The 27,146-nt window shown below is 38.4% G+C and overlaps 1 protein-coding gene across 6 annotated transcripts in view; it reads right to left on the reverse strand.

Moving 5' to 3' along the window:
• Positions 1–27,146, reverse strand: part of LOC106081321 (solute carrier family 35 member F3) — a 161,634-nt gene that overhangs the window by 13,220 nt on the left and 121,268 nt on the right. For 2 of the 6 annotated variants that reach the window (XM_059362308.1, XM_059362305.1), the window contains one exon: positions 15,679–15,708. The exons of 2 other annotated variants lie outside the window; for them this stretch is intronic. In XM_059362308.1, coding sequence (XP_059218291.1) covers positions 15,679–15,708 — 30 coding nt within the window. Of the gene's footprint in view, positions 1–3,818; positions 4,079–4,340; positions 4,581–15,678; positions 15,709–27,146 lie in introns of those variants that run through there. 2 more of the 6 variants (XM_059362306.1, XM_059362307.1) reach the window with 2 other exon arrangements.

The raw sequence follows: 27,146 nt of genomic DNA on the forward strand, positions 1-27,146 counted from the left end.
CGTTCGATAACGCTTACGCTATTATTTCTCGATCGATCGATTAATAACGCGATTTGTTCGATTATGCGATTCTTTTGTCCAGGCGATTCGTTCGCTTACGCGATTCGTTCGCTTACGCGATTTGTTCGCTTACGCGATTCGTTCGCTTACGCGATTCGTTAGCTTACGCGATTCGTTCGCTTACGCGATTCGTTCGCTTACGCGATTCGTTCGCTTACGCGATTCGTTCGCTTACGCGATTCGTTCGCTTACGCGATTCGTTCGCTTACGCGATTTCTTCGCTTACGCGATTTCTTCGCTAACGCGATTCCTTCGCTTACGCGATTCCTTTGCTTACGCGATTCCTTCGCTTACGCGATTTCTTGCTTACGCGATTCCTTCGCTTACGCGATTCCTTCGCTTACGCGATTCCTTCGGTTACGTGATTCCTTGGCTTACTTGATTCCTTTGCTTATCCCTTTGCGATTAATTTACGGGGCTTCAGCTTCTTATTTCTAAACTTTAAATCTATCACAACATGCTCTTTGCATATCCCAATCAGTCTCGACCCATCCCATGGCACGACACCAGATCCTTTAGCCCCGATTGATGTACGCATTTCTTTGAGTCCGGAGAGACATTATTAAACATAATTTTCATGAAAATTCCATTCTAACAGGGGATAATTCTCTCATATCAATGCGTGCAGTCCGATTAAAATTTAAGCTCAATGATAAGGGGCTTCCATTCTTATGCTGAGTCCGCATAGCGACACCTCTTGGAAGAGAAGTTTTAACATGGCAAGATACCTTACAAATGTAGGCAGCATTAGTAAAGGGAAAACCACCGCTGAAAATTTTGTTGATGTTCGTGCCGGTATTTGAACCCAGGCGTTCGGCGTCATAGACGGACATGCTATAACATAACATAAAGCAGTGAAGGCAGCGACTCTCTGGGGGCACTCTTCAGACTTAAGCACCGCCGCGGTATCCTATGTCTTTCTGCTGTGGAGGGCTCATCTACCCAGGCCCCATCCAAGCCCAGACATCCATAGGTGAGAATTCGCTGAAACTCCTTCGCAAAAACCCAGTGCACCGCCCAAGGGCAGAACATTTTTTATAGAGTTGCGACAGGAGTAGCGCGTATTCAGTCTTCCTTTGGCCATATTCTTAATGTAACTTCTTCAGCTAGATTTTTGACCAGAATCAAGTCCAAGTATTTGGCCTCTTGAGCATCAGGCAGCTCCATTCCTATTCAGGACAAAAATGTACATTACCCATTAAGCAAGAGAGGAAAAATTTCTCACATATTAATGAGTGATGTCCGATTCAAATTTAAACTCAATGAAAAGGGACCCCCTTATTAAAGCCGCCTTTGAACGGTGTGCAACACCTCTTTTGGAAGAAGTTTTTATATGGATGCTCTGACAATTTTTCCTAATACGAGCTCAATCTTTTTGGCCAAGCCCATTGGCCATAGCTCATTAGGCAGCTTCCTCAAATTACCCTTAACGAGGTTGTTTGGGGTTACTTGAGGAAGTTCTAAACGGAGTCGTAAGGCTTAACGTCGTGCTTATTTCTAAAATATTAGGCAAAATGACATCTGGTCCAGTTTATTTGTAGGATCCAATGTTTTTACCGTCCTGACTATCTTTCCCTCTTTATAGTATAGCAACCTAAAAACAACAATTTGGTATGAAGATTTCGGATGGGGTGCCTAGGGGGAACCCTAAAACCCCCAAATTTGCAAATTTTGCCCATGAACACTCCACTAAGGAACAGGTCCGGCCTCCTTTTTATAGCCGAATCCGAACGGCGTGCCGCTGGCATAAATGGCATAGTACCTCACAAATGTTGCCAGCATTAGGAGGGGAAAACCACCGCTGAAATTTTTTTCTGATGGTCTCGCCAGGATTCGAAGGTATTTAGGAGTAGAAAACGTATCTGATATTCAATTGTGGGACCAAGTGTTTGGGGGACCACCCACCCCCAAAAACGCCCTAAATCGGACATACCGACTATGGCAATATGGGGCTTAAATGAGAGGTATTTAGGAGTGGAGCACGAAATTGCTACCTATTTTTGGGATCAAGTTTCTGGGGGTACACCCCACCCCCATAACACCTCCCAAATAGGATGTATTTACGGATCATTGAAATATGGGCTCATAGAGAGTGGATCACGATGTTGATAGTTTTCAAGGACCCACCCCCCAAACCGAACATATTTGCCGTCTATGGCTACAGGGGCTCAAATGAAAACAAATTTTTTATCCACTTTTTGGGGCCAAGTTTTTGGGGGACGCAAATTCTCCCTAAACTAATGGCAATTGCGACACAAATAATAGGAATTTGCTTATATGCTTATATTTTTTCAGGGTTAAGTGTGCGGGTGGCCGCTCCATTTCCTACATAACTCTCAAACTGGACATATTTATTAACTATGTCAAAAGGGGACTCAAACCTGTTATATGCCCAGGTGTTTCAGGGACGCCTTACCCTATATGGAGAGTGTATAGGGTGCAAAATTGGCCATGAACATTCCACTAAGGAACAGGGGCAAACTTCTCACATATCAATGAGTGCAGTCCGATTCAAGTTTAAGCTCAATGATAATGGGTCTCCTTTTTATAGACGAGTCCTAAAGGCGTGCCGCAGTGAAGAGACACCTCTTTGGAGAGAAGTTTTACATGGCATAGTACCTCATAAATGTTGCCAGCATTAGGAGGAGAAAACCACCGTTAACATTTTTTTCTAATGGTCTCGCCAGGATTCGAACCCAGGCGTTCAGCGTCATAGGCGGACATGCTAACCTCTGCGCTACGGTAGCCTCCTATAGGGTGAGGCGTCCCTGAAATACTAAAACCAGATATATTGGGTTGCCCAAAAAGTAATTGCGGATTTTTTAAAAGAAAGTAAATGCATTTTTAATAAAACTTAGAATGAACTTTAATCAAATATACTTTTTTTCTAAAGCAAGCTAAAAGTAATAGCTGATAACTGACAGAAGAAAGAATGCAATTACAGAGTCACAAGCTGTGAAAAAATTTGTCAACGCCGACTATATGAAAAATCCGCAATTACTTTTTGGGCAATCCAATATATATGTATACCGACCATGGCAATATTTGGTTTAAAAGTGGTTCGACAACTCCCTTTACCCTATTTTCTAAAACGTCATATCTCGGAGATAGTAACTCAAAAACAGAAATTTGGTATTCTAATCTAGGGTGAGGATCTAGGGGGGCCGCCCCTACTTCTAAGCCCGCCAAAAGGATAAATCGACAAAATGGGGTTCAAATGAAAGGTATTTGAGTGTAGAGCATAAATCTGATATGTGGGGGTCCACCTCACCCCCAAGATACCCCCATACGGAACATATTTACCTGTCATAGAAAAATAAGGCTTAAATGACAGGTATTTGGGAGTAGAGCACGAATTTGATATCCACATTGGGGGCGAAATATCGGAAAGGTCGTACCACCCCCAAATAGGACTTATTTCCTGACCTTGCCGGTAAAAGGCTCATTTAAAATAAGAGAGTGAAAGCTAGCGCAGCGGAGCGGACCCTGTCCATAATAATTTTTTTTGTGACCCTGATGTAGTCATAGTTCTCCAAAGCTCTTTTTATGCGGCACAAGATCTCGCTAAAGTTTTTTTTTTATTTTTATTAAATATTTACAGTAATTGGTGTCCTTTATGTGGAAATTGCAAAGGGGGATTTTTCGCTAAAGCTCTTATAAAAAATATTTACACAAGCCGCATGTAAAAAGATGTTAATTAAAAAAGATTTCTAGTTAGATGAAGCTTAAGTAATAGTTTATTTGGAAAAGCTCACCCCTCACAAAAAAGGCTTGGCTTGTCAAAATTGATTGCTAACGAAACAAAATTGATTTGTTTCCCTTTTTTTTTGCTTTTGTTTATAACTCTTCTTCTTATTTTATTATAATTATTACTTTTTTCTGTTGGTTTTAAAGTTGTCATTAAATTTATTTTAGAAAAAAAAATCACATGTTGTTTTTTTTTTGTTTTTTGTTTTGTTAAGCATAAGCATGAGTATTAACGGCATAATATTTTTGTTTTGCATAAATTTGTTGGGATCTGGAAAAATGATATGGCAACAATATACAAAAACAGAATAAACAAATCTTATTGTTGTTGTTTTTTTGTCAAATATAAATTTAGATTTTTGTTATAGAATAAGAAGAAAAATATATAAAAGAATATATTTAAATTTCAAAATAGAAAATAGACGGCCCTAATTGTTTTACAAACAAAATGCCCTAAACTCAATAATGGTGTATCAAAATGTATTCTCAGAGATTTCTTAGTTTGGCAACTCTTTGGTGGTACTTACCCTTGAGTTCGTTGTGTCCTCTTTTTTTATCTTATAGGAATTGTTTTAAAAAAGCTTTCATTCTAAAATGGTCTTCTTTTAAAACAATATTTTTTTGTTTGAGCAAAAAATTTGGCGTTTGTTGGATTGACTGGTATTTAATTGATTTTTTTTTTGGTTTGTGAGGAGATTTCTTGAATACCTGTGTGCGTTTATCTTGTGGGTGGGGTGGCAACCACCACATCTCGTCTGCAAAATGCAGGACGACTGTTTCGTTTGTTTTTGTTTTTTTTTTTTTTTCAAAAATATACAAAGTTTCAGATACAATGTTTAGTTTGGAGGTGAAAGTTAAGCATAGGAAAATTCCAATTGATTGGTTTGATTGACACAATTATTATTTTTTTTGTTTTTTTTTTTTTTTTTTTTACATGAAAAGTGAAATAGAAGAGAATTTAGAAGCCATAGTTAAAGATTAGTGTGGTTAGGATGAAATACATATATATTTTTGGTATTTTCGCGTTTGGGTTTTTCTTTTTTATTTTTCTTGAGTTATGTAATTCTAAATGCTTTACGGCTACTAAATATTTGTTAAAATAGTGTCTACCAAAACTTAAAAAAAAAAAATCCTTAAAATTATAATCTAAACTAAATTCCATAAAAATGAAAGTCTCAACAGAACTTAGAGTGTCATTAGTAGTTATATAGTTGGTTAGTGTTTTAGCCAGATTGTAGATAGACTGAGACAATTTTTATTCAGCATTGATTTAAAGTTTGTGCGAAATGGTGTTTAATTCCAGGGAATATGATTCGGAGGATTCAGATACATAATAAAAATTTGATGGAATACAATTATTACAAAAACAAATTTTATAAAAACCTTTTTGTTAAGGAAAAGAAATTTGAAAAAAAAATACATTTCACAATTTCATTAAGGAAACAAAAAAATTAAATATTTGCAAGCCCCCTAAATGACCCTACAACACTCAACCAAATTTGTTATTCAAAACAGCAAAAAATTGCAAAAACAGCAGTTTTTGTCTGCTAAAAATGGGAAAGCAGACATTACTGCTGTTTTAGCAAACATAGGGCTGCTGTACTAGCAAACATTTCGGTCAGCTAAATCAGCAAACTAAATTTGCTGTTTTAAGTACAATAATCTGCTGAAGAACTGTTATGATATTTTTCTACCCTCCACTATAGGATGGGGGTATACTAATTTCGTCATTCTGTTTGTAACTCCTCGAAATATTCGTCTAAGCCCCCATAAAGCAAGCCCCCCAAATAACCCTACACTCAACTAAATTTGTTATTCAAAACAGCAAAAAAATTGTTTTTGTCTGCTAAAAATGGGAAAGCAGACATAACTGCTGTTTCAGCAAACATAGGTCCGCTGTATTAGCAAACATTTCGGTCAGCTAAATCAGCAAACTAAATCTGCTGTTTTAAGTACAAAATTCTGCTGAAAAACTCTTATGCTATTTTTATACCCTCCACCATAGGATGGGGGTATACTAATTTCGTCATTCTGTTTGTAACTCCTCGAAATATTCGTCTAAGCCCGCATAAAGCAAGCCCCCCAAATAACCCTACACTCAACTAAATTTGTTATTCAAAATAGCAAAAAAATTGCTAAAACATCAGTTTTTGTCTGCTAAAAATGGGTAAGCAGACATTTCTGCTGTTTTAGCAAACATAGGGCTGCTGTATTAGCAAACATTTTGGTCAGCTAAATCAGCAAACTAAATCTGCTGTTTTAAGTACAAAAATCTGCTAAAAAACTCTTATGCTATTTTTCTACCCTCCACTTATTTCGTCATACTGCTTGTAACTCCTTGAAATATTCGTCTAAGCCGGCATAAAGTTTATATATTCTTGATCGTCATGACATTTTAAGTCGAACTAGCCATGTCCGACCGTCTGTCCGTCCGCCCGCCTGTCCGTCTGTCTGTCGAAAGCACGCTAACTTTGGAAGGAGTAAAGCTATCCGCTTGAAATTTTGCACAAATACTTCTTATAAGTGTAGATAGGTTGGGATTGTAAATGGGCCATATCGCACCATGTTTTGATATAGCTGTCATATAAACCGATCTGGGATCTTGACTTCTTGAGCCACTAGAGGACGCAATTCTTATCCGATTTGGCTGAAATTTCGCATGAGGTGTTTTGTTATGACTTTCAACAACTGTGCCAAGTACGGTGTAAATCGGTCCATAACTTGATATAGCTGCCATATAAACCAATCATGGATCTTGACTTCTTGACCCATTAGAGGGCTCAATTCCTATCCGATTTAGCTGAAATTTTGTTATGACTTCCAACAACTGTGCCAAATATGGTTCAAATCGGTCCATAACCTTATATAGCTGCCATATAAACCGATCTGGGATCTTGACTTCTTGAGCCTCAAGAGTAACTATTATCCGATTTGGCTGAAATTTTCTACAACGGCTTCTCCCATGACATTTAATATACGAGTCAAATATGGTCTGAATCGGTCTTCAGCCTGATACAAAGCATACTGAGCATCTTTCTCTTTGACACCATGTCTGAAATCCCACGTGATCTGTCAAATACTAATGCATGAAAATCCTAACCTCAAAAAAATCACCCTTTACTTCTTATAAGTGTAGATAGGTTGGGATTGTAAATGGGCCATATCGCTCCATGTTTTGATATAGCTGTCATATAAACCAATCTGGGATCTTGACTTCTTGAGCCACTAGAGGACGCAATTCTTATCCGATTTGGCTGAAATTTCGCATGAGGTGTTTGTTCAACAACTGTGTCAAGTACGGTGTAAATCGGTCCATAACTTGATATAGCTGCCATATAAACCAATCATGGATCTTGACTTCTTGACCCATTAGAGGGCTCAAGCCTGATACAGCTCCCCTATAAACGATCCGATGTCCCTATTTTACTTTTTGAACCTCTAAAAGGCCCAATTCTTATTTGATTTCGCTGAAATTTTATTTCTACTGTCTACTGTGGGCTCCTACTTCTTCTACTGTGGGCTCAAACACTCAATTTAATTAGCATAGCAATTCTTTTCCTTTTATCCTTTGTTTGTCTAAAAAGAGATACCGGGAATGAACTAGACAAATGAGATCAATGGTGGAGGGCATATAAGATTCGGCCCGGCCGAACTTAGCACGTTTTTACTTGTTTATGTTTACCTGTTACTTGTTATACCCACCACCGAAGGATGGGGGTATATTAATTTTGTATTTCAGTTTGCAACACATCGAAATATCCATTTCCGACCCTATAAAGTGCATATAGTCTTGATCAGCGTAAAAATCTAAGACGATCTATCCATGTCCGTCCGTCTGTCTGTTGAAATCACGCTACCGTCTTTAAAAATAGAGATATCCAGCTGAAACTTTGCACAGATTCTTGTTTTGTCCATTAGCCCATCTTAAGTTCGAATATCGGACTACATCTTGATATAGCCCCCATATGGACCGATCCGCCGATTTAGGGTCTTAGGCCCATAAAAGCCACATTTATTATCCTGTTTTGCTGAAATTTGGGACAGTGAGTTGTGTTAGGCCCTTCGACATCCTTCTTCAATTTGGCTCAGATCGATCCAGATTTGGATATAGCTGCCATACAGACCGATCCGTCGATTTAGGACCTTAGGCCCATAAAAGGCCCGACTTTGCTGAAATTTGGGACAGTGAGTTGTGTTAGGCCACTCGATATCTTTATTCAATTTGGTGTAGATCGATCTAGATTTGGATAAAGCCGCCATATAGACCGATCTTTTGATTTAAGGCTTTGGGCTAATAAAAGGCACATTTATTGTCCGATGTCGCTGAAATTTGGGACAGTGAGTTGTGTTAGGCCCTTCGACATCCATTAATTTGGCTCATATCGGATAAAAATTGCGACCTGTAGTTTGTACGCAAATTAACATGGACAGACGGACAGACAGGCGGACATGACTAAATCAAATTAGAAAGTGATTCTGAGCGGATCGGTAAACTTATTAATGGGTCTATCTCTCTTCCATTTCCATTACAAACAAATTCACTAAGACAAACAAATTCACCACCACAATAGTGGTGTAGGGTATACAAATTATGGAAAGTATACATTCAGTGGTGATTATAAACATTCACTGAGACACACATTTAAATTTGTATTTTATATTTTCTTCTTACATTCCCTTTATAACTAAGCAGAAGTCATTTGCAGCAAACACCTGAATTTTCAGCAGTCAGCCTGCTGATCTGAAATTCCAGCACTACTGCTGAAATAGTAGAACTACTGCTATAACAGCAGCAAAATTTACTACTAATATGCAGCAGAGAGTGTTTGCTATTTTCAGCAAACTTTTTTTTATGAGTGTAGGGAACTCATTTAAAGTACTGAAAATACCAAACACTGTTTGCTGAATATTAGTAGGTTATTTTGCTGCTATTGTAGCAGTAGTTTTGCTATTACAGCAGTAGTAAAGTAAAGTCTGTTGTTTGCTGAAAATGACTGCTGCATAACTATTTTTTGTTTGGTGACCTATTGTTTTATCTACAGAAAGAACTACTTCTGTCCTATCCGGATTTAATTCTAGACCACTATCGTTTGCCCACTTCGCTGTCGCCATCAGAAGCTTCCTGATTGTTGAGAAACTTTCCCCTAACCGCAATAGTCGTCAGCATACACGACCACTTTTACACTTTCAGAGACAAGAATATATGGTAAATGACCATATTCTAAAGTAGAGGAGACAGTACACCTCCTGGAAGTGATCGTCTGATACTCCACCCTCTTTTTTAGATTTACGAATCCTAAGGCTGCCGTAATTCATCTCTTAGTTAGTAAGTACTTAAACAACTTTCTTAAGGTAGTGTTTAAGACTAGAAACTCCAGCTCCGTCATGATTGACTTCGGTTCTACATTTATTGAAAAAACTTCCAATGTCCAGTAATGCTACCATTGTATATTCCTTGACAGTGAGAGGAGCCTCTATGTAGGCGACTAGGGCGTGAAGGGCTGTTTCAGTGGACTTGCCTTTACTATATGCAAGTTCTTGCCTGAGATATGTTTCTTTCAACCTCTCTAGAGTCTTCAGCGTAAAGGAAGACAAACTAATAGCACGAAAATCTTTCGTTTTCGTGCGAAAGGGTTTTCCAGCTTTTGGAATGAAAATTACCTTTGTGTCCCCCTATCTCCGAGTACATCTCCCTAATCGCCCATTTGTCGGACACAGTTTGTAATTCAACCGGTGATACATCATCAGGGCCTGGTAACTTAAAGGAGTCGAAACCTTTTATCGCCCAACGGATTTTCGACTCAGACACAATTTTTAAATAATCTCGGACCAATGTATACAAGTGACAACCTCTTCTGCCGCCAGGAAATGTGTATCAACGAGTAGTTCTAGCGTTTCCTCATTGTCCGTACATTCTCTGACTGACTGACTGAATATATCCCACCATAAAAGGTTTCGAGGATAGCAACTTCCTTAGCCAAGAGGCCTCAGATGTATCCTCCACGGAGTTGCAGATCCCCATCCCTCCCATCAGCTGGTCCTTGTATTATCGTCTGGTGCTCTTTTTTCGCCCTGTTGAAGAGTTTTCTTCAGCCTTTGTATGGCGATGAAGCTCCTTCCCATCGCCCTGTTAAATCCTGGTTTAATGAGTTCAGTCGTGGCCGACGCTCGCTCAAAGTCGTATAAGCGATCCAAAAACGGCCGTTGTAGCAGAGAACATTAATGCCGTGGGTGAACTTATAAAAGCAAGATCTTCATAGGTATACCGTGAGATAGACGGATTCTTGGGCGTTTCTTGCACCAGCATACATTCGATATGGCATGAACACCTTGTTCTCGTTGGCGAACAAATCGTCGAATAACATAATTCAACATAAGTACTAAACGCACCAGACTTGGAAATAAAAACAATCGCAAAAAGTTAACTCGGGTGATTAATGAACAAATCTTCTGGACGAGTATAACGCAATGGCTAGAGTTGCTAAAACTTCCACACACGCAATTGATTATCCAAGGATGACCTAGAAGAATTTTTCACGAGTCATACGGAAGATTATAACACAATTGGTTGTAAGAGAATCGTCGTGAAAAGTTGCGAAAATTTCCGCACATGCAATGGATTGTCTAAAGATAACGTGGACGAGTGTTTTACGAGTCATACGGGCGATTATAACGCAATGGGTTTTAAGAGAATCATCGTAAAGAGTTGCTAAATCTTCCGCACATGCAGTCGATTGCCCAATGATATAGTAGAAGAGTGTTTACAGACTAATACGAAAGAGCAATTGCGTAAAAGTTTTCCAGAATTTTGTTTTTTTTTTCATCGCGGGGACGAATACTCTTTCAAAATAATGCAAAATGTTTGTAGGGGCCTGCTAACATTTTTGATTACCAAATAATCTTCATCGAATCTTTTAGATGAAGGTTAAGAACGCGGACGGGCTTGTCTAAAAGTCGTTGACTATTCCCCTCGTCGTGAGGAGTTGAGTCCTCAAGACGACCCATCAGGAAGAGTGTTCCGCAAATCTTCCATATGAATTGCTAAAGAGGTAGTCGGAAGAGTATTGGAAGAACTAAGAATAGTGAGGGCGAGTAAAAAATTAGTGTTTTGGAAGATTTATAAAATACCCTTCCAGAAGAGTTGCATATTACTCGCCTGGATGAGTAACAAATAAGTGTTTTGGAATATTTATTTTATATTGCTCTAAAAGGGTTGCGCGTTATTCGCTTAGAATAATTATTCGTCATATAAGTACCAATCGTTATATAAGCCAATTAAGAATTCTGTTTGGTTTTGTCCGCTCAAAACAAAACATCGAATAACTTAATGCAATACAAGTTCTAAGCGGCCACGTATAAAAAAATAAAAGCAATCGCGAAAAGTTAACTCAGCGATTTAAAAACAAGTCTTTTGGACGATTGTAACGCAAGAGTAGCGTAGCAATAGTCGCGAAGGATCGCTAAAACTTCCGAACACGCAATATATTGTCCAATGGTATCATTGAAGAGTGTTTCACGACTCATACGGACGATTACAACGCAATGAGTTTTAAAAGAATCGTTGTTAAAACGTCAGCACACGCAATGGATTCCCCAATGATATCCCAGAAAATCGTTTCGCTACCCATACGGACGATAAAAACGCAATGAGCTGTAAGAGAAGCGTCGCGATCAGTTTCTAAAACGTTCGCAAACACAATGGTGTTTATGGTGAAGGAATCCTTGAGGAGCTTCAAACCATTTACGTCGCCCGGACCCGATGGAATATTTCCGGCGTTACTACAGAAAGAGTCAGACTATCTGGCGCCTCGTCTGGCCAAAATTTTCACAGCGTGCCTAGGAATTGCATATACTCCGAAAGCTGGCAGGAGGCTGGGGTGGTGTTTACACCCAAGCCCGGCAAGGCAAGTTATGCGACACCAAAGGCCGAGACCCATAAGCCTTACGTCCTTTCTACTCAAAACCATGGAACGTATTGTGGATACCATGATCAAGAGTAGGACATCCAGCGAACTGCTCAAATACAAACAGCATGCCTATGTCAATGGAAGGTCGGTGGAGACTGCCATGCACGAGGTTGTGCATAAAATAGAAGAATCCTTCGATGTCTGAAATCCCACGTGATCTGTCAAATACTAATGCATGAAAATCCTAACCTCAAAAAAATCACCTTTACAAACAACATGCCTATGTCAAGGGAAGGTCGGTGGAGACTGCCCTGCGGTAGGTTGTGCATAAAGTAGAAGAATGCTTCGATGCAAAAACGTACACCCTGGCCGTATGCATTGACATTGAGGGGGCTTTTAACAATGTGCGGACCGACACACTGATCCAATCCTTAGACCAGTACCGGGTGGATCCGGTCCTTAGAGACGGGATTGTGTGTCCCATGGCATAAATATAAGGGAGAAAGTGGCACAAGACACGCCACAGGGGGGCATTTTATACCTATGGGTGACCACCATAAATGATCTATTACGGATGCTGACTGAAGAGGGATTTGAACCCGTCTGCTACGCAGAGGATGTTATAATACTTCTAAGGGTACGGATCCCAACGAGCTATGCAGAAGCGCCGAAAGGGTCTTGCATATGGCATATGACTGGGCTAGACCCAGAGGTCTCAATGTTAACCCAGAGAAGACTAAAAAATGCCTGTTCACAAGGAAGACGAAGGTGCGCCAATTTAACGCACCACATTTCCTCAATAAGACGATTTTGATATGTGACAAGGTCAAATACTTAGGTGTGATCTTGGACAGGAAACTGAATTGGAGGTGTCACATTCAGGAACGTACTGAGAAGGCTCACATATGTTGGACACTATGTAGACGGGCCGCAGGCTCGAAATGGGGCCTGAATCCGAGGGCTCTACAGGAGCGTGATTAGATCAATACATTCTTACGCCTCAGTAGTTTGATGGACTGCTATGGAGAAAAAGTGCTACATAAGGACCATACAACAGGTTCAGAGAACATGCTGTCTTAGCATTCGCGGAGCTATGAGGACCTCGCTCACTAGGGCACTGGAGACTATTCTAGATATCCGACCCATTGACATACAGATAAAGTGTGAGGCAGCCACAGCAGCTATGAGACTTAAGGCGATGAGAGAATGGATTGAAGATGGGAGCAACGCTAGGAAACCTGGAAGGAAAGGAAGAGGTTTCCAATCGGATACCTGAGATGAAGCTTGAAGTCGAGTGCGAGGCACTGCTGCCATCGGCACAGTCTTGGATTGACGGAACCCTAGAAGTGCCATCTGGAAGATCATGTTACACGCATGGATCAAAGCTAGAGGACAGAGTGGGCCTGGGGGTCTACATTGAGAACCCAGGGACTGATATCCGTTTTAGACTGCCTGACCATAAAACGGTCCTGCAGGCGGAGATTCGGGCGATCACGAAATGCGTGAGGTGGTGTGTTGCTAACGCGAGAACAAGTGTGAACATCTTTATAAGGGCAATAACAATCATCATAAGGGCAATAACAATCAGGACGGCAAGGTCATGAACAGTCTTGCAGTGTAAGGAGATTAACGCCTTCTCTGAGGATGGCAAAATCCGCATCGTTTGGGTGCCGGGCCATAACGGAGTAAGGGGAATTGAAAGGGCAGACGATTTGGCGGTGAAGACCAGAGGACTGCCCTCAATAAACTTGGTTAACCCGAAGCCTTTCGGGTCGACGCAGTCTGAGTTCAAGTAGTGGGCGACGAATGCGCATGCAACATTGTGGAACAGCGAAACGGTCGCTAGGACAGCGAAAATCCTATGGGGGGATTCAGATCGTGAGAAGACGAGGCTATTACTGAAAGGAAGTAAGAAGGAGGTCAGTATAGCTATTGGTATCATAACAGGACACATAGGACTACGAGCTCACTTAAAATTGGTGCGGCAAGTGATAGCATTTGTAGGGTTGCGGGGAAGATGATGAGACGTTAGAGCATTTCCTTTGTCATTGCCCGGCTTTTGCGTCTAACAGATACCGGCACTTATGTGGAGACACAATACCAGACATTAACCAACTTATGGGAGTGGTATTGAAAATATTTAAGGATTTTGTAAGTAGTTCGGAATTCCTAACTTAAAATTTTCTTTTTAGAGGTTACTTTATAGTTTTTAGAGCGCACAACAAGCCGATTACTGGCTTAGGTGTATGTCCATAGTGGCATGGGGCGGATTAATATCTGCACCCTCTTTTCAACCTAATCTAACCTAACCTAAGTGGCCTGAAATTCAATTTATGCGGATCGTGTCATCCTTTGAGAAGGCGTTAATCTCCTTCTTATATTCCAAGACCGTGCGTCACCTTACTGTCATTGGTTGTTACTGTGCGTAATGATGATTAAACTTGATGTCCGCGCGTTAATACTATCATCCTCCGCACTTCATGATCGCACGGACCTTCGTCTGTAGGACCATGTTTAGGTCAGGCAGTCGGAAACAGATAACGACTAATTACTAAAAAATCGAAACAAAAATGCCAATGCAATTTTTTATGGAAATTGAATTATGGATTGGATTTAAAAAGATGTGCAACATTTTAGTTTTTTTTTTATCTGAATCCTCGATGTGTGTTGGTATTGGACAACTTGTGGTTGGTTAGGAAAAGAAGCATAGGATTTTGAACAACAGCAGATTTAAGAAAATTAGAAAAAGAGAGAGAGAATGACAAAAGTTTTGAATTCACTTACCTTTTGAAAATTTACATTTCAAGAGAGTTTGTTTTTCGTTTTTTTTCAGAAAAAATTTCATATTTACAAAAAACTACTGTAAGCAGGTGAAAGTTGAAACATAGTGGTGTGTAAGTAATCAAGTGGTAAGAAAGCCGAGTAAGAGAAAAATTGTTGGCATTTTTATGTGGATATCAAGAAAAAGTTTCCAAAATTATGGTGAATAGTAAAATTACAAGTGTGTGGTTTTGAAAATTCGAAAACATTGAGAGTTTTAAAAAGGAGTTAAAGAAACGAATTAATCTTCATAACAATACCAGTAGTAGGAGTATAATCTTTAAATCTGCCATATCCAAGAATTTTTGATTATAGTTTATATGTGGGGATGTTTGAGTTATTTTTATTGGGGTGGGGTTGGTTATTTTTTTTTTTTTCAAAGGGTTTGTTGGTAGTTTAGAGCACATAAAACACACACACGCACACAAACATTTACGATAAGAAGTTTGGTAGAAAGAAAAAAAAGTTGTTAAAAAAATTCGAAAACTTGTAGATAATTGAAATGGAAATTGTTATAGTTTTGTTGTTATATCTGTGGTAGTTGTTATTGTAGAAAGTGTGTTGGTGGTATCAGGGTGTTACAGTGTCTTATTTTTTTTTTTTTTTTATATTTTTGTAATCAAACCAACAAACAAACCAAACGAAAAACTAAAAAATCAGAGCAAACATTACGAACAACAAATCATTGACATTTTTCTTTCGAATGCCAATGTTGAAAAAAAAATAAAAATTTGAAAAAAGGAAAAAAAAAGTTAAAAAAAATCTTTTTTTTCGGACAAATTTTGTTCACAAATTTGCAATAACAACAATGACACTCTGTTTTTTTTTGGTTAACTTCGTTTCTCTTTTCTAAAACAATGCAAAAAACTTGTTTTATAAAAAAAAGATAAATTTTTGTATAAATTAAGTAAAATTTTTCGTTCGTATCACTTTAAAAGGGGCAAATTATGAGAATTAAGAAAAAATATAATTTTTAAAACCTTATCTTCTTTAAAAAAAAATTTTGTTTTTGTTAATAAAAACCTGTTAAAATATAATCCTGACATAAACGAAAACATTTATTATATGTAGTTCGAATATTTGACATACGCTTGTTTCTTAAGTCTTTTGTTTTTGGTTTTGTGAAATGTTTTTGGAAACTCACCTCGCGTTGTGACCCAATAAGATGATATTTCTGTAAATATAATTAAAATGTCGAAAGACGTTTGTTTTTTTAATCATCAAACATTGTTGTTGGATAGTTTGTGTGAGACTACATAACAAATATGAGAGTTGATTTTTTTTTTCTGTACAGGAAATTCTTTTCTTTGTTTATCAGCATATTTTGGTATTTGCATTTGCATTTTGGTTAGTCTTGTTTGCAATATTTAAGCTTTATTTTTTTTTTTTAATTATTATTATCGATTAATTATTTGTTGAATAAAATTTGGCACAAATTATTTGGTGAAAATTAAAACAAAACAAAAAAAAAACAAGAAACATGCAAAATTAAAAAAAAGGGATATGCAAAACAAAATTCATTTTGAACTTCTCTTCAGAAAAAGGGGGTTGCTGATTGTTCTCCTTACACGAGAGTTAAACGTAGGAAAACACTCTCTGACAACTCAATATAGATCATCTGTTTTAATATACAAGAGAAAAATTTAAGAGTACTACAATCAAAAGAAATTCTGTTTCTATGTCACTCTTATATCTATGTAAACGAAGAGAGGAAAGACTCTATAACAGTGGCGGGCAAATGCACACACACACACACACTATTACACATATTTGTGTACGCGAACAATAACATAAGTCCATGAGTTAAGAAATATTACGCACACTAGCATATGTGCCAAACACTGCTCTATAGTAAGTGTACACAAAATTTTCTCATAAAGTGAGGCTTGATTGCTGGCCTCCCAAGGATGTTGTTGCGGTAATGAAAAACATAACTTTGATAATTATAGGCAGCAATTCTACTCCTCTCAGGGCTCATTATTTTCTCTACATTTCTTAAAGAATAGAAATTAAAAGAGTGTGAAGTGCGTCTGGGCAGAATTTTATACACCTTTAAATTGCATTATATTAGTTTCAGACTTGGAGAAAATACTGCAGACGTGGTTCCTCGGCTAAACAGAAGAAAGGCAAATGCAAATTTTGCCTACGAACATTCAACTAAGTGCAGTCCGATTCAAGTTTTAAGCTCCATGACATTGGGCCTCCTTTTTAAAGCCGAGTCCAAACGGCGTGCCGCAGTGCAACACCTCTTTGGAGAGAAGTTTTACATGGCATAGTACCTCACCAATGTTGCCAGCATTAGGAGGGGAAAACCATCGCTGAAAGGTTTTTTCTGGTGGTCTCGGCACGATTCGAACCCAGGCGTTCAGCGCCATAGGCGGACATGCTAACCTCTGCACTACGGTGGACTCTAAGAAAGGCGGATTAGAATAAATTTCGGCACAAATTCTGCACGTCTATACCTTCTAGACCAGAAAAGGAAATGGAAACAACGGAGGATATAGACATAGTGATCAAGCGCATCACGAAGGCTCTGAATGCCCTGCTTGTGTCAGCATGACCTAGTGACAAGCCAAGAGGCAAACAGCGACCGACATGGAGGAACCCAGAATCTAAGGAAGGACTGCAGAAAACTCTGCAACAGAGCAAAAGCCACAAGAGCACCACACGATTGGGACATCTATAAGGCTGAGCTAAGAAAATATAAGGGCGAGCCGAGAAAGGCTCAGAACAAATCCTGGGTAGAATTTTGCAACTCCTTTGTGGATACAACTGAGGCCTCTAGGCTAACGAAGATTCTGTCCTCGAGACCTATAACAGTGGGGTATATTCAGAAGTCAGAGAATGTCTGGACAATGTCTAGTGAGGAAACACTAGAACTACTCGTTGATACACATTTCCCGGGACACTCTCCAACGGACAAGGTGGCGCCAGATGAGGTTGTCACTGGTATGCATTCGTCGGAGGCTATTAGGGAAATTGTGTCTGAGCCGAAAATCCTTTGGGCGATAAGAAGTTTCGACTCCTTTAAATCGCCAGGCCCTCATGATGTATCATCGGTTGAATTACAAGCTGTGCAGATAGACTGGTTGCCTGGCTTAGGGAGATATAATCTGCTTGTATCAGAATGTCATATATACCAGTGGGATGGAGGGACACGGAGGTCATTTTCATTTCGAAAGCAGGAAAACCCTACCACACGAAGGCGAAAGATTTTTGTTCTATTAGTCTGTCATCCGTTATGCTGAAGACTTTTGAGAGGTTGATAGAAACACATATCTCAGGGCAAAGATACCTGGAGATCGTCAGTCGCGGCAGCAGCATGCATTTTGTAAAGGCAAATCCACTGGAACAGCCCTTCACGACCTAGTCGGCTATACAGAGGGTACTCTCGCTGTCAAGGAATATACAATGGTAGCATTTCTTGACATTGAAGGTGCTTTCAATGATGTAAAACCGACGACAATCCTGAAAGAGTTGGAGTTTCTAGGCATCAACTCTACCGTAAGAAAGTTTATTAATGACTTTTTTACTAAAAGATGCATTACGGCATGCTTGGAATCTGTGTATCTAAAAAGATGGGTCAGCAGAGGAACTCCTCAAAGAGATGTACTGTCTCCTCTACTTTGGAATATAGCCATTAACAATATATTATTGTCTCTGGAAGAATAATGTGTAAAGTGGTCGTGTATGCTGATGACGTGGCAATTGCGGTAAGCGAAAGTTTCCCAGCACTCTAAGAAATATATGTCAGGAAGCTCTACGTGCAACAGCAAAGTGGGCTACCGAAATTGGTCTAGGTAAAAATCCGTGCAAGAGACAGAAGTAGTTCTTTTCAGCAGGAGATACAAGTTGACTACAGTGGAACCAGTCTTCTTGGGTGGAGAGAGTGTTCCATTTACAGAAAGCGCAAAATACCTGGGAGTTTTGCTGGACAGGAAATTGAAGTTCAATTTCAATTTTGAAGTTCCAACATTTTGGAAAGGGCAAGAAAGGCAACTCTTGCTCTATACACATGCAAGAGAAACTTCGGCAAAGTTGGGGATTTAGACCGCGTGTAATGCATTGGGTATATACTGCAGTTGTCAGACCTATAATGATATATGGTGTTGTGGTCTGGTGGACGGCGCTTCAAACCAAAAAATGGCTTGTTTGTGCATCCCAGCCACACTGAGGACGACACCGTCTGGCGACCTGAATTTAATGCTACATCTAATGCCTCTGGACATTGTGGCTAGACAAATTGCTGCGACTACTGCCGTAAGGCTTAGAATGAAATTTAATCAAATATACTTTTTTTCACTTTTTTTCTAAAGCAAGCTAAAAGTAACAACTGATAACTGACAGAAGAAAGAATGCAATTACAGAGTCACAAGCTGTGAAAAAATTTGTCAACGCCGACTATATGAAAAATCCGCAATTACTTTTTGGGCAACCCAATAGCTCACATATAAACAGATCTCCCAATTTTATTTCTTGAGCCACTATAGGACGCAATTCTTATCCAATTTGCCTGAAATTTTGCACAATTTGGTCTCCAACAGCCAAACCAAATATGCGATTCCGCCCGGCCGAACTTAGCACGCTTTAACTTGTTTAAAATGATTTCTCTCAAGACCCACTGACTGACTGTATTAAATTTGGTTTTATTCGGTCTGTGCATTGAAACCGCTTTTATATTTATAAATCGATCTCCTGATCGATCTTGCCTCAATTTTTAAATTTTTTCTTTATTGTTTGTAAAGAGGACCTGGTAATTCCACCCTAGACCAGATATTCACACGGCGCCAAATCCTGGAAAAGACCCGAGAAGGACAAATCCACACCTACCATCACTTTGATACCCCTATGGTTTAAAGGTATTTCAAGCCATGTCTGAGGTTGGTATCCCTGCAAAATTAATAAGTCTCTGCATGATGGCACTTGCTTATACACGTTCCTCAGTTAGAATAGGAAAGAATCTCTCCGAACCATTTAATATTAAACGAGGTTTCAGACAAGGTGCCTATCTGGGATCTATTTAATATCCTGCTGGAGAAGATTATACGAGATGCAGATGTGAATCACAAGAGAACACATGCTACTCGTCTATGCCGATCGACATCATAGGTCTGTCACCGGAAGTGGAAACTGCAGCCTTTGAAAGAATCGAAAGAGATCATCTCTCAAAACGCCCTTACAACCGATCAGATAAAGAAAATGGAGAAAGTTGGGAACCACAACTTTTAGATAGTCAGTAACTTTATGTACCTCGGCACCGCTGTAACCGAAACGAATGACACCAGTTTTGAAATAAAGCGAAGAATAATACTTGCAAATAGTTGCTACTTTGGATAAAGTAGGCAGTTTAAAAACAAGGCCACCTCTCGACAGATGAAGATCGTACTATACAAGACACTGATACTAACCGTGTTGTTATATGATTCTGCGACATGGGTACTTGTGAAAGCAGACGAGGCAGTCCTTGGAGTGTGTGAGAGAAAGATTCTTCGCGTTCAATCTCATAGCCGGTTGTACGTACCGAATTGACCCGATGGAGTCTTTCATTCGGGTTCGCCAATGACCTTCAACTTTCAAATAAGGTTTGAATCAGTCTATAGCCTATTTAGCTCCTATATAAACCGATCTCCCTATTTTACTTCTTGAGCCTCTAAAGAGCGCAATTCTTATCCTATTTGGAATTTTGAAAATTTACACAACGATTTCTACTGTGGTCTTCAACATTCAATTCAGTTAAGGTCCGAATCGGATCATAACTTGATATAGCTCAAATAGCATAGCAATTCTTATCCATTTTCCTTTGTTTGCCTAAATAGAAATACCGGGCCAAAGAACTCCAAAAATTCGATCCATGGAAGAGGGTTTATAAGGTTCGGTCCAGCCGAACTAAGCACGCTTTTACTTGTTATTAGTTTTTTTTTTTTTTTTTTTTTTTTTTTTTTTTTTTTTTTTTTAAGCAAATTTATTGAATAGGTATCATGCTTAAAGTAATACTACAACTAGTCTCTAATTACAAAGTGACTAACTAGTAGTTTTGATGCAGACGTACTAAAAAATAATTGGGTAATTAGATTAACCTAATACAAAATATTTGAATTAAGATAATTTATTTCTATTACGTAATATGCTATCTATCTTCTATCCTGTGAAGCGTGTTAACAAATCATGGGGTTTGAATCGTTGCAGTCTTCTGAATTGATTCGAATAATCGAGCAGCTTTAGGGCCTCAGGGTTAGTATGTTGCTGGAGCCGCATTGCATGTTTCTGAGCATGGTTAGAGATTTCCTCTTTTACAGTTTTCATTTTAAGATCTCGATGTAAGTCACTATTTCGGACAAACCATGGTGCATTGACAGCTGATCTCATTGCTTTATTTTGGAACCTTTGTATTTTTTCTATATTACTGTTTGAAGCACATCCCCAAAGTTGTATGCCATATTGCCACAGAGGTTTTAGCGTCTGTTTGTAGATCAGAAGTTTGTTGTCCGTTGATAAGACTGAGTTTCTTCCAATTAGCCAGCTTAAGTTACGGTATTTTATATCTAGCTCATCCCTCTTTTTATTAATATGATCTTTCCATGTTAACTTTGAATCTAGGGTAAATCCTAAGTACTTTGCGGAGTTTGCTACTGGTATTTGCTCAGAGTTTAAGTATAATGGTGTATTTCTAGTGTGTACCTTGGAAAAATCCACGTGAGCTGATTTATTACTATTTAGTTTTAGTCCCCACTCTTTGGTCCAATTAGATATATTGTTTAAGGCAGATTGCAAGCAAGTTATTGATTCTTTTGAGCTTGAACCTGAAGACATCAAGACCGTATCATCAGCAAAAGTTCCTATGAAACAGTTTTCGTTTAGAGGCATATCATAAGTATAGATAAGATATAAAATAGGGCCTAGGATACTGCCCTGTGGGACTCCTGAGAGTATGGGGTGCAGTTCGGAATATTCATTTTCGTACCGTACCCTGTAGTATCGATCTCTCAGATACGATGTGAGGATATCGCTATAATTTTCAGGAAGCAGCATTCTGAGTTTGTTTATAAGTCCATTATGCCAGACGCCGTCAAACTTGTTATTAGTGACGCAGAGATCTTTTTATTTATCTGATTTCAATTCAGTTTTGAATAGAGTTCTATATATATCTAAATCTGATTTATATGAAATTCACTAGTAATGTTAAGTCATAAGAAGCCAAAACCCCCTAAAATAGGCGTATTGGACGATAATGACAATATAGGACTCAAATGAAAGGTATTAGGAAGAAGATTTCGAACATGGTCTGGAAGGAGCAATGGCCTACAGAATTTTTTGATATCGTAAGGGGGATCCTCCCCCCTACCCCAAAAGCACAAGGAAAAACGTGCTAAGTTCGGCCGGACCGAATCTTATATACCCTCCACCATGGAGCGCATTTGTAAAGTTTTTTTCCCGGCAGCTCTTCTTAGGCAAAAAATGACATGAAAAAAGATTTGCTCTGCTTTTAGAGCGATATCAAGATATGATCCGGTTTAGACCACAATTAAATTATATGTTGGAGATCTGTGTAAAATGTCAGCCAATTCGAATAAGAATTTGGGGGCTCGAAAAGTAAAATAGAGAGATCGATTTATATGGGAACTGTATCGGGCTATAGACCGATTCAGACCATAATAAATATGTTGATGGTCATGAGAGGATCCGTCGTACAAAATTTCAGGCAAATCGGATTATAATTGCGACCTCTAGAGTCTCAAGAAGTCAAGATGCCAGATCGGTTTATATGGCAGCTATATCAGGTTATGAACCGATTTGAATCATACTTGGCACAGTTGTTGGATATCATAACAAAACACGTCGTGCAAAATTTCATTCTAATCGGATAAGAATTGCGCACTCTAGAGGCTCAAGAAGTCAAGACCCAAGATCGGTTTATATGACAGCTATACCAGGTTATTAACCGATTTGAACCATACTTAGCACAGTTGTTAGAAGTGATTTTAAAACACTATGTGGAAAATTTCAGTCAAATCAGATGAAAATTGCGCCCTCTAGAGGCTCAAGAAGTCAAGACCCAAGATCGGTTTATATGGCAGCTATATCAAAACATGGACCGATATGGCCCATTTACAATACCAATCGACCTACACCAATAAAAACTATTTCTGCAAAATTTTAAACGGCTAGCTTAACTCCTTCGGAAGTTAGCGTGCTTTCGACAGACAGACGGACGGACGGACATGGCTAGATCAAGAATATATATACTTTATGGGGTCTCAGATGAATATTTCGAGTAGTTACAAACAGAATGGCGAACTTAGTGTACCCCCATCCTATGATGGTATAAAAATAAAAGTGGACCGATCCGGACAGTATGGGACTCCATTAAATGGTATTAGAGAGTCGATTACGAATATGGTCTGGAAGGAGCAATAGGCTACAGAATTTTTTGATATCGTAAGGGGGTGGACACTCCCCCTTCCCGCAAAAGCACCACGCAAAAATAAAAGTGGACCAATCGGGACAATATGAGAGTCGAATGAAAGGTATTCGGGAGTAGAGTATTAATGTGATAATAAACATTGGGACCAGATACCTTGAGGTCCGCCGCACCCCAAAATCCCCTCAAATAGGTGTATTGGACGATAATGACAATATAGAACTCAAATGAGAGATATTAGGGAGTATATTACGAATATGGTCTGAAAGGAGCAATAGGCTATAGAATTTGTTGATATCGGAAGGGGCGGACACTCCCCCTTACCCCAAAAAGCACCAAGCAAAAATAAAAGTGGACCGATTAGGGGGCCGCCCCGACCCAAAATCCCCCCAATTTGGCATATTGGACTATAATGACAATAAAGGACTCAAATGAAAGGCATTAGGAAGTGGATTACGATTATGGTCTGAAAGGAGAAATAGGCTATATAATTTGTTGATTTCGGAAGGGGAGGCGGATTCTCCCCCTTACCTAAAAGCACAACCCTAAAATAAAAGTGGACTGATGGGGACAATATGGGACTCAAATGAATGGTATTATGGAGTAGATTACGAATAAGGTATGGAAGGAGAAATAGGTTATAGAGTTTGTTGATATCGTAAGGAGGCGGACCCTCTCCCGAAAGCACCACCCAAAAATAAAAGTTAACCGATCGGGACAATATGGAACTCAGATGAAAGGTATTCGGGAGTAGAGTAGTAGTAGAGTAGTAGAGTATTAATTTGATAATAAACATTGGGTCCAGGTACCTAGGGGGCCTTCCGGACCTAAAATCCCCTCAAATAGGTTCAAATGAAAGGCATTAGGAATTGGATTAGGAATATGATCTGGAAGGAGAAATAGGCTATATAATTTGTTGATATCGGAAGGGGGCGGACTCTCCCCCTTACCTAAAAGCACAACCCTAAAATAAAAGTGGACCGATGGGTACAATATGGGACCTAAATGAAAGGTATTTGAGAGTAGAGTAAAACGTAGAGTTCAAGTACCAAGAGGGCTGCCTGGCCCCAAAATCCCCTCAAATACACATATTGGACGAACTTGACAATATGGGACTCCACTTAAAGCTATTTGGGAGTAGATTACGTATATGGTCTGGAAGGAACAATAGACTATATAATTTGTTGATATTGGAAGGGGGTAGTCATAACAATCAGGGGCTCCAAAACCCCTCACCAAGTGCAAATATTTGCCAACCATGGCTATATGGGGTATAAATAAAAGGTAGAGGGTTTGGGAGTATATAAACCAATTGTTCTGGGCAGATACATATTGTTTTACGAAATTTTTCGCGTGGGGCTATTGAAGGCCCAGCAGAGCGGGCCGGCTTCAGCTAGTTGCTTCATAAAATTGAATAAACACACAGATGTCATCGGATCAGTCACAAATGTTCAAAAATCAACAACAGTTTTTTGTGAACGAAACGTTCGAAACATTCTGACAACGTCTAATGCTCTTTATTTAAGGAATGCAAAAAGGTGACTTTTTTTGATGATGACTTCTATTACGATTTCCAATATTCATGCATAGTATGATCGAAATCGGTCTATTACTTGTTATAGCTCCCGCAGGGTACAATTTTTATCTTATTTTTTTTTATATGCGTATTTCTTGACGGCTCAAATCATAGAATGGCAATGGATTCTTCAATAATGTTTATGATAATTTTAATATAAAACAATTTTTAACGAACTCCTTTGGGTGTTGATGTTTATTCGAAGTATGTTTCCGTATGCCGTTGCTAGTTTGCTTATCAAATCGGATGATTTTTTTGAAACAATGCTTCGTGAAAACAATTCAAGCTGATCAATTTGCAAACCTTTGTGTTTTAGAATTGTTGCAGCTGGGGTTTTTTTTTGGTTTTAAGACAAAAACAGCTGAATCCAAAAACAATGAGAATCAGGAACAATTTATTCGTTGCACATACCCCAATTTGGTATATGGTTAATTCTGATCAGAAAACTCAAAAATTCGCGTTATGTTGTTAGAAATAATTAAATAACTTACACAATAATATACCAATATTTCAGAAAAATAATATTAAATTATTAAAAAAATATTTCGATTATTCACTTATAAAATAAATCTGGTTAAGAACTGTAATCTGAATATCTTATAAAATAATAATTGGCTAAAATTAACAACAAATAAACATATGAACAAAAAGAGGCTTTACAAAATTATTTCAACAACATGCGTATTCGGGTGAGATCCATTGGAAGCGATTGTGCGCAAAAATCAAAAACCAAAAAATAAGGAAACAACAACGGCCAACGCAATATATATCCATAAGTATGTATATATATATACAAATAGTAAAAGAACAACTCATAAAAAATATCCTGACCACAATGAGATTTAGGTCAAATGCATTATAACTAACTTTTATGTTGGGGGGTAACTAAATTTTTACAGCCGCCATCAAAAAAAACCAAGATCATGTGTAAGAGTGTGGGACAGAGAGAGAGAGCGAGATAGTTTTAGAAGAGAGTGAGCAAGAGAAAGATATATAGAATTTCAGCCACACGAATATATATATATATATATTGAGTAAAATACTTGATATAAGTTTATATATATATAGTAAAAAATTGTACATACGAATATTTAGTTAACCATTTAAACAACAACTAGAGGAGGATCAATCAATCAAATTAAATGAATCAATCAATGAAGAATATCTTGTGTATGCACGTATGAAGGAAATATTTATCTCTTTCTTGTAGTAGTAGTAGTAAACAACACCGATTACAACAGCCACCAATAATTAGTACTTTTTTTTTTAAATTTCAATTCAAACTGGAAATCCATCAACAGCTTATATGTATGTATGTATGTATGAATACGATTAGTAGTTAGTATATAAAACAACAACAACGGCAACAGTGGGGTGTGTACGTACAACAGCAGCACAGCAATTCTTGTAATTCTTGCAACGTTATGGAGAGACAGACAGAGGCGGAGCGAGAGAGAGAGAAAAATAATTGGGGGTTTCTTTTGTTTTTTTTTTTTTTCGTTTCGATAAATTTTCTAATATCTGTAGTGTACAACAGCAGCCTTTAAAAGGGAGAGTTGGGGGGGAAGATGAAAAACCACCAAAGAAAAAAAAAATACAGGTATTCTAGTTTTAGAAAATTTCCTTTCAGCTCAATGTAAATCAGAGAATACAGAATGGTTACATAGAAAGATAGATTTTGTAGTTTGTTTTTTTTTTTGAAAATGGAAAGTTTAAATGGAAAATTGTTAACTAAAATAAAAAAAAAAAACATTTTCAAAACAAAAAGCTCAATCAGTTGTAGTTCAGTAAAAAATTGCTTCTATTTTATGCTCTTAAAGGAAATCCATAAAAAATCGACTCAGAGTGGTATAATTTCGGTTAAAGATTCACAAGTAGTTGTTGAATTGTAATCGCTTCCCGATTTCGGTTTAAGATTCGCAAGTAGTTAATAAAGTCGATCCGTTTGTCTGTATTTAAATCCATGCTCCTTTTCGAGCCAAAAAAGAAAGCTATACAGAAATCCAAAAAAAAAGAGGGAAATTCAGTTCAAGCAGAAGATCATATGAGACGCAAGGGAACTGGAATCCCCAATGGATATTGTCGTGGAGGCTGAACGCAATCTTTCTGAAATCAAGGCCAGAAGGAGTATCACAACTTAAGAAACCGGAAAAGAATTTGCTTAAGAAAGAGCTGTTCCTTAATGGAATGTTCATGGGCGAATTTGCAAAAAAAAAAAAACAAGTAAAAGATGGCAAGAAAGACTCCAAACAAACCGCATACGCGGATGTCATGGAAACGTCACTTAGGAGACTGTCGAGTTCGGCTACGAGGAATGGGTTCAGGAATAACCCAACGAAGAAGTAGTCGGTGCTCTTTACTCGGAAAACAAAGGGACCAATCCACAATTGTCAAAGGAGGCGATATATCTAGGCCTACTTATTGGGTTGTCCAAAAAGTAATTGTCGGTAAAATAGTAGTAATATAGTCGGCGTTGACAAATTTTTTCAACGGCTTGTGACTCTGTAATTGCATTCTTTCTTCTGTCAGTTATCAGCTGTTACTTTTAGCTTGCTTCAGAAAAAAAGTGCGCGAAATTTTGTTTACATTTGTTTGTTTGACGTCAATTTTAATATGA

Source organism: Stomoxys calcitrans, chromosome 2, assembly GCF_963082655.1.
Source record: "Stomoxys calcitrans chromosome 2, idStoCalc2.1, whole genome shotgun sequence".
NCBI classification, from domain to species: Eukaryota; Metazoa; Arthropoda; class Insecta; order Diptera; family Muscidae; genus Stomoxys; species Stomoxys calcitrans.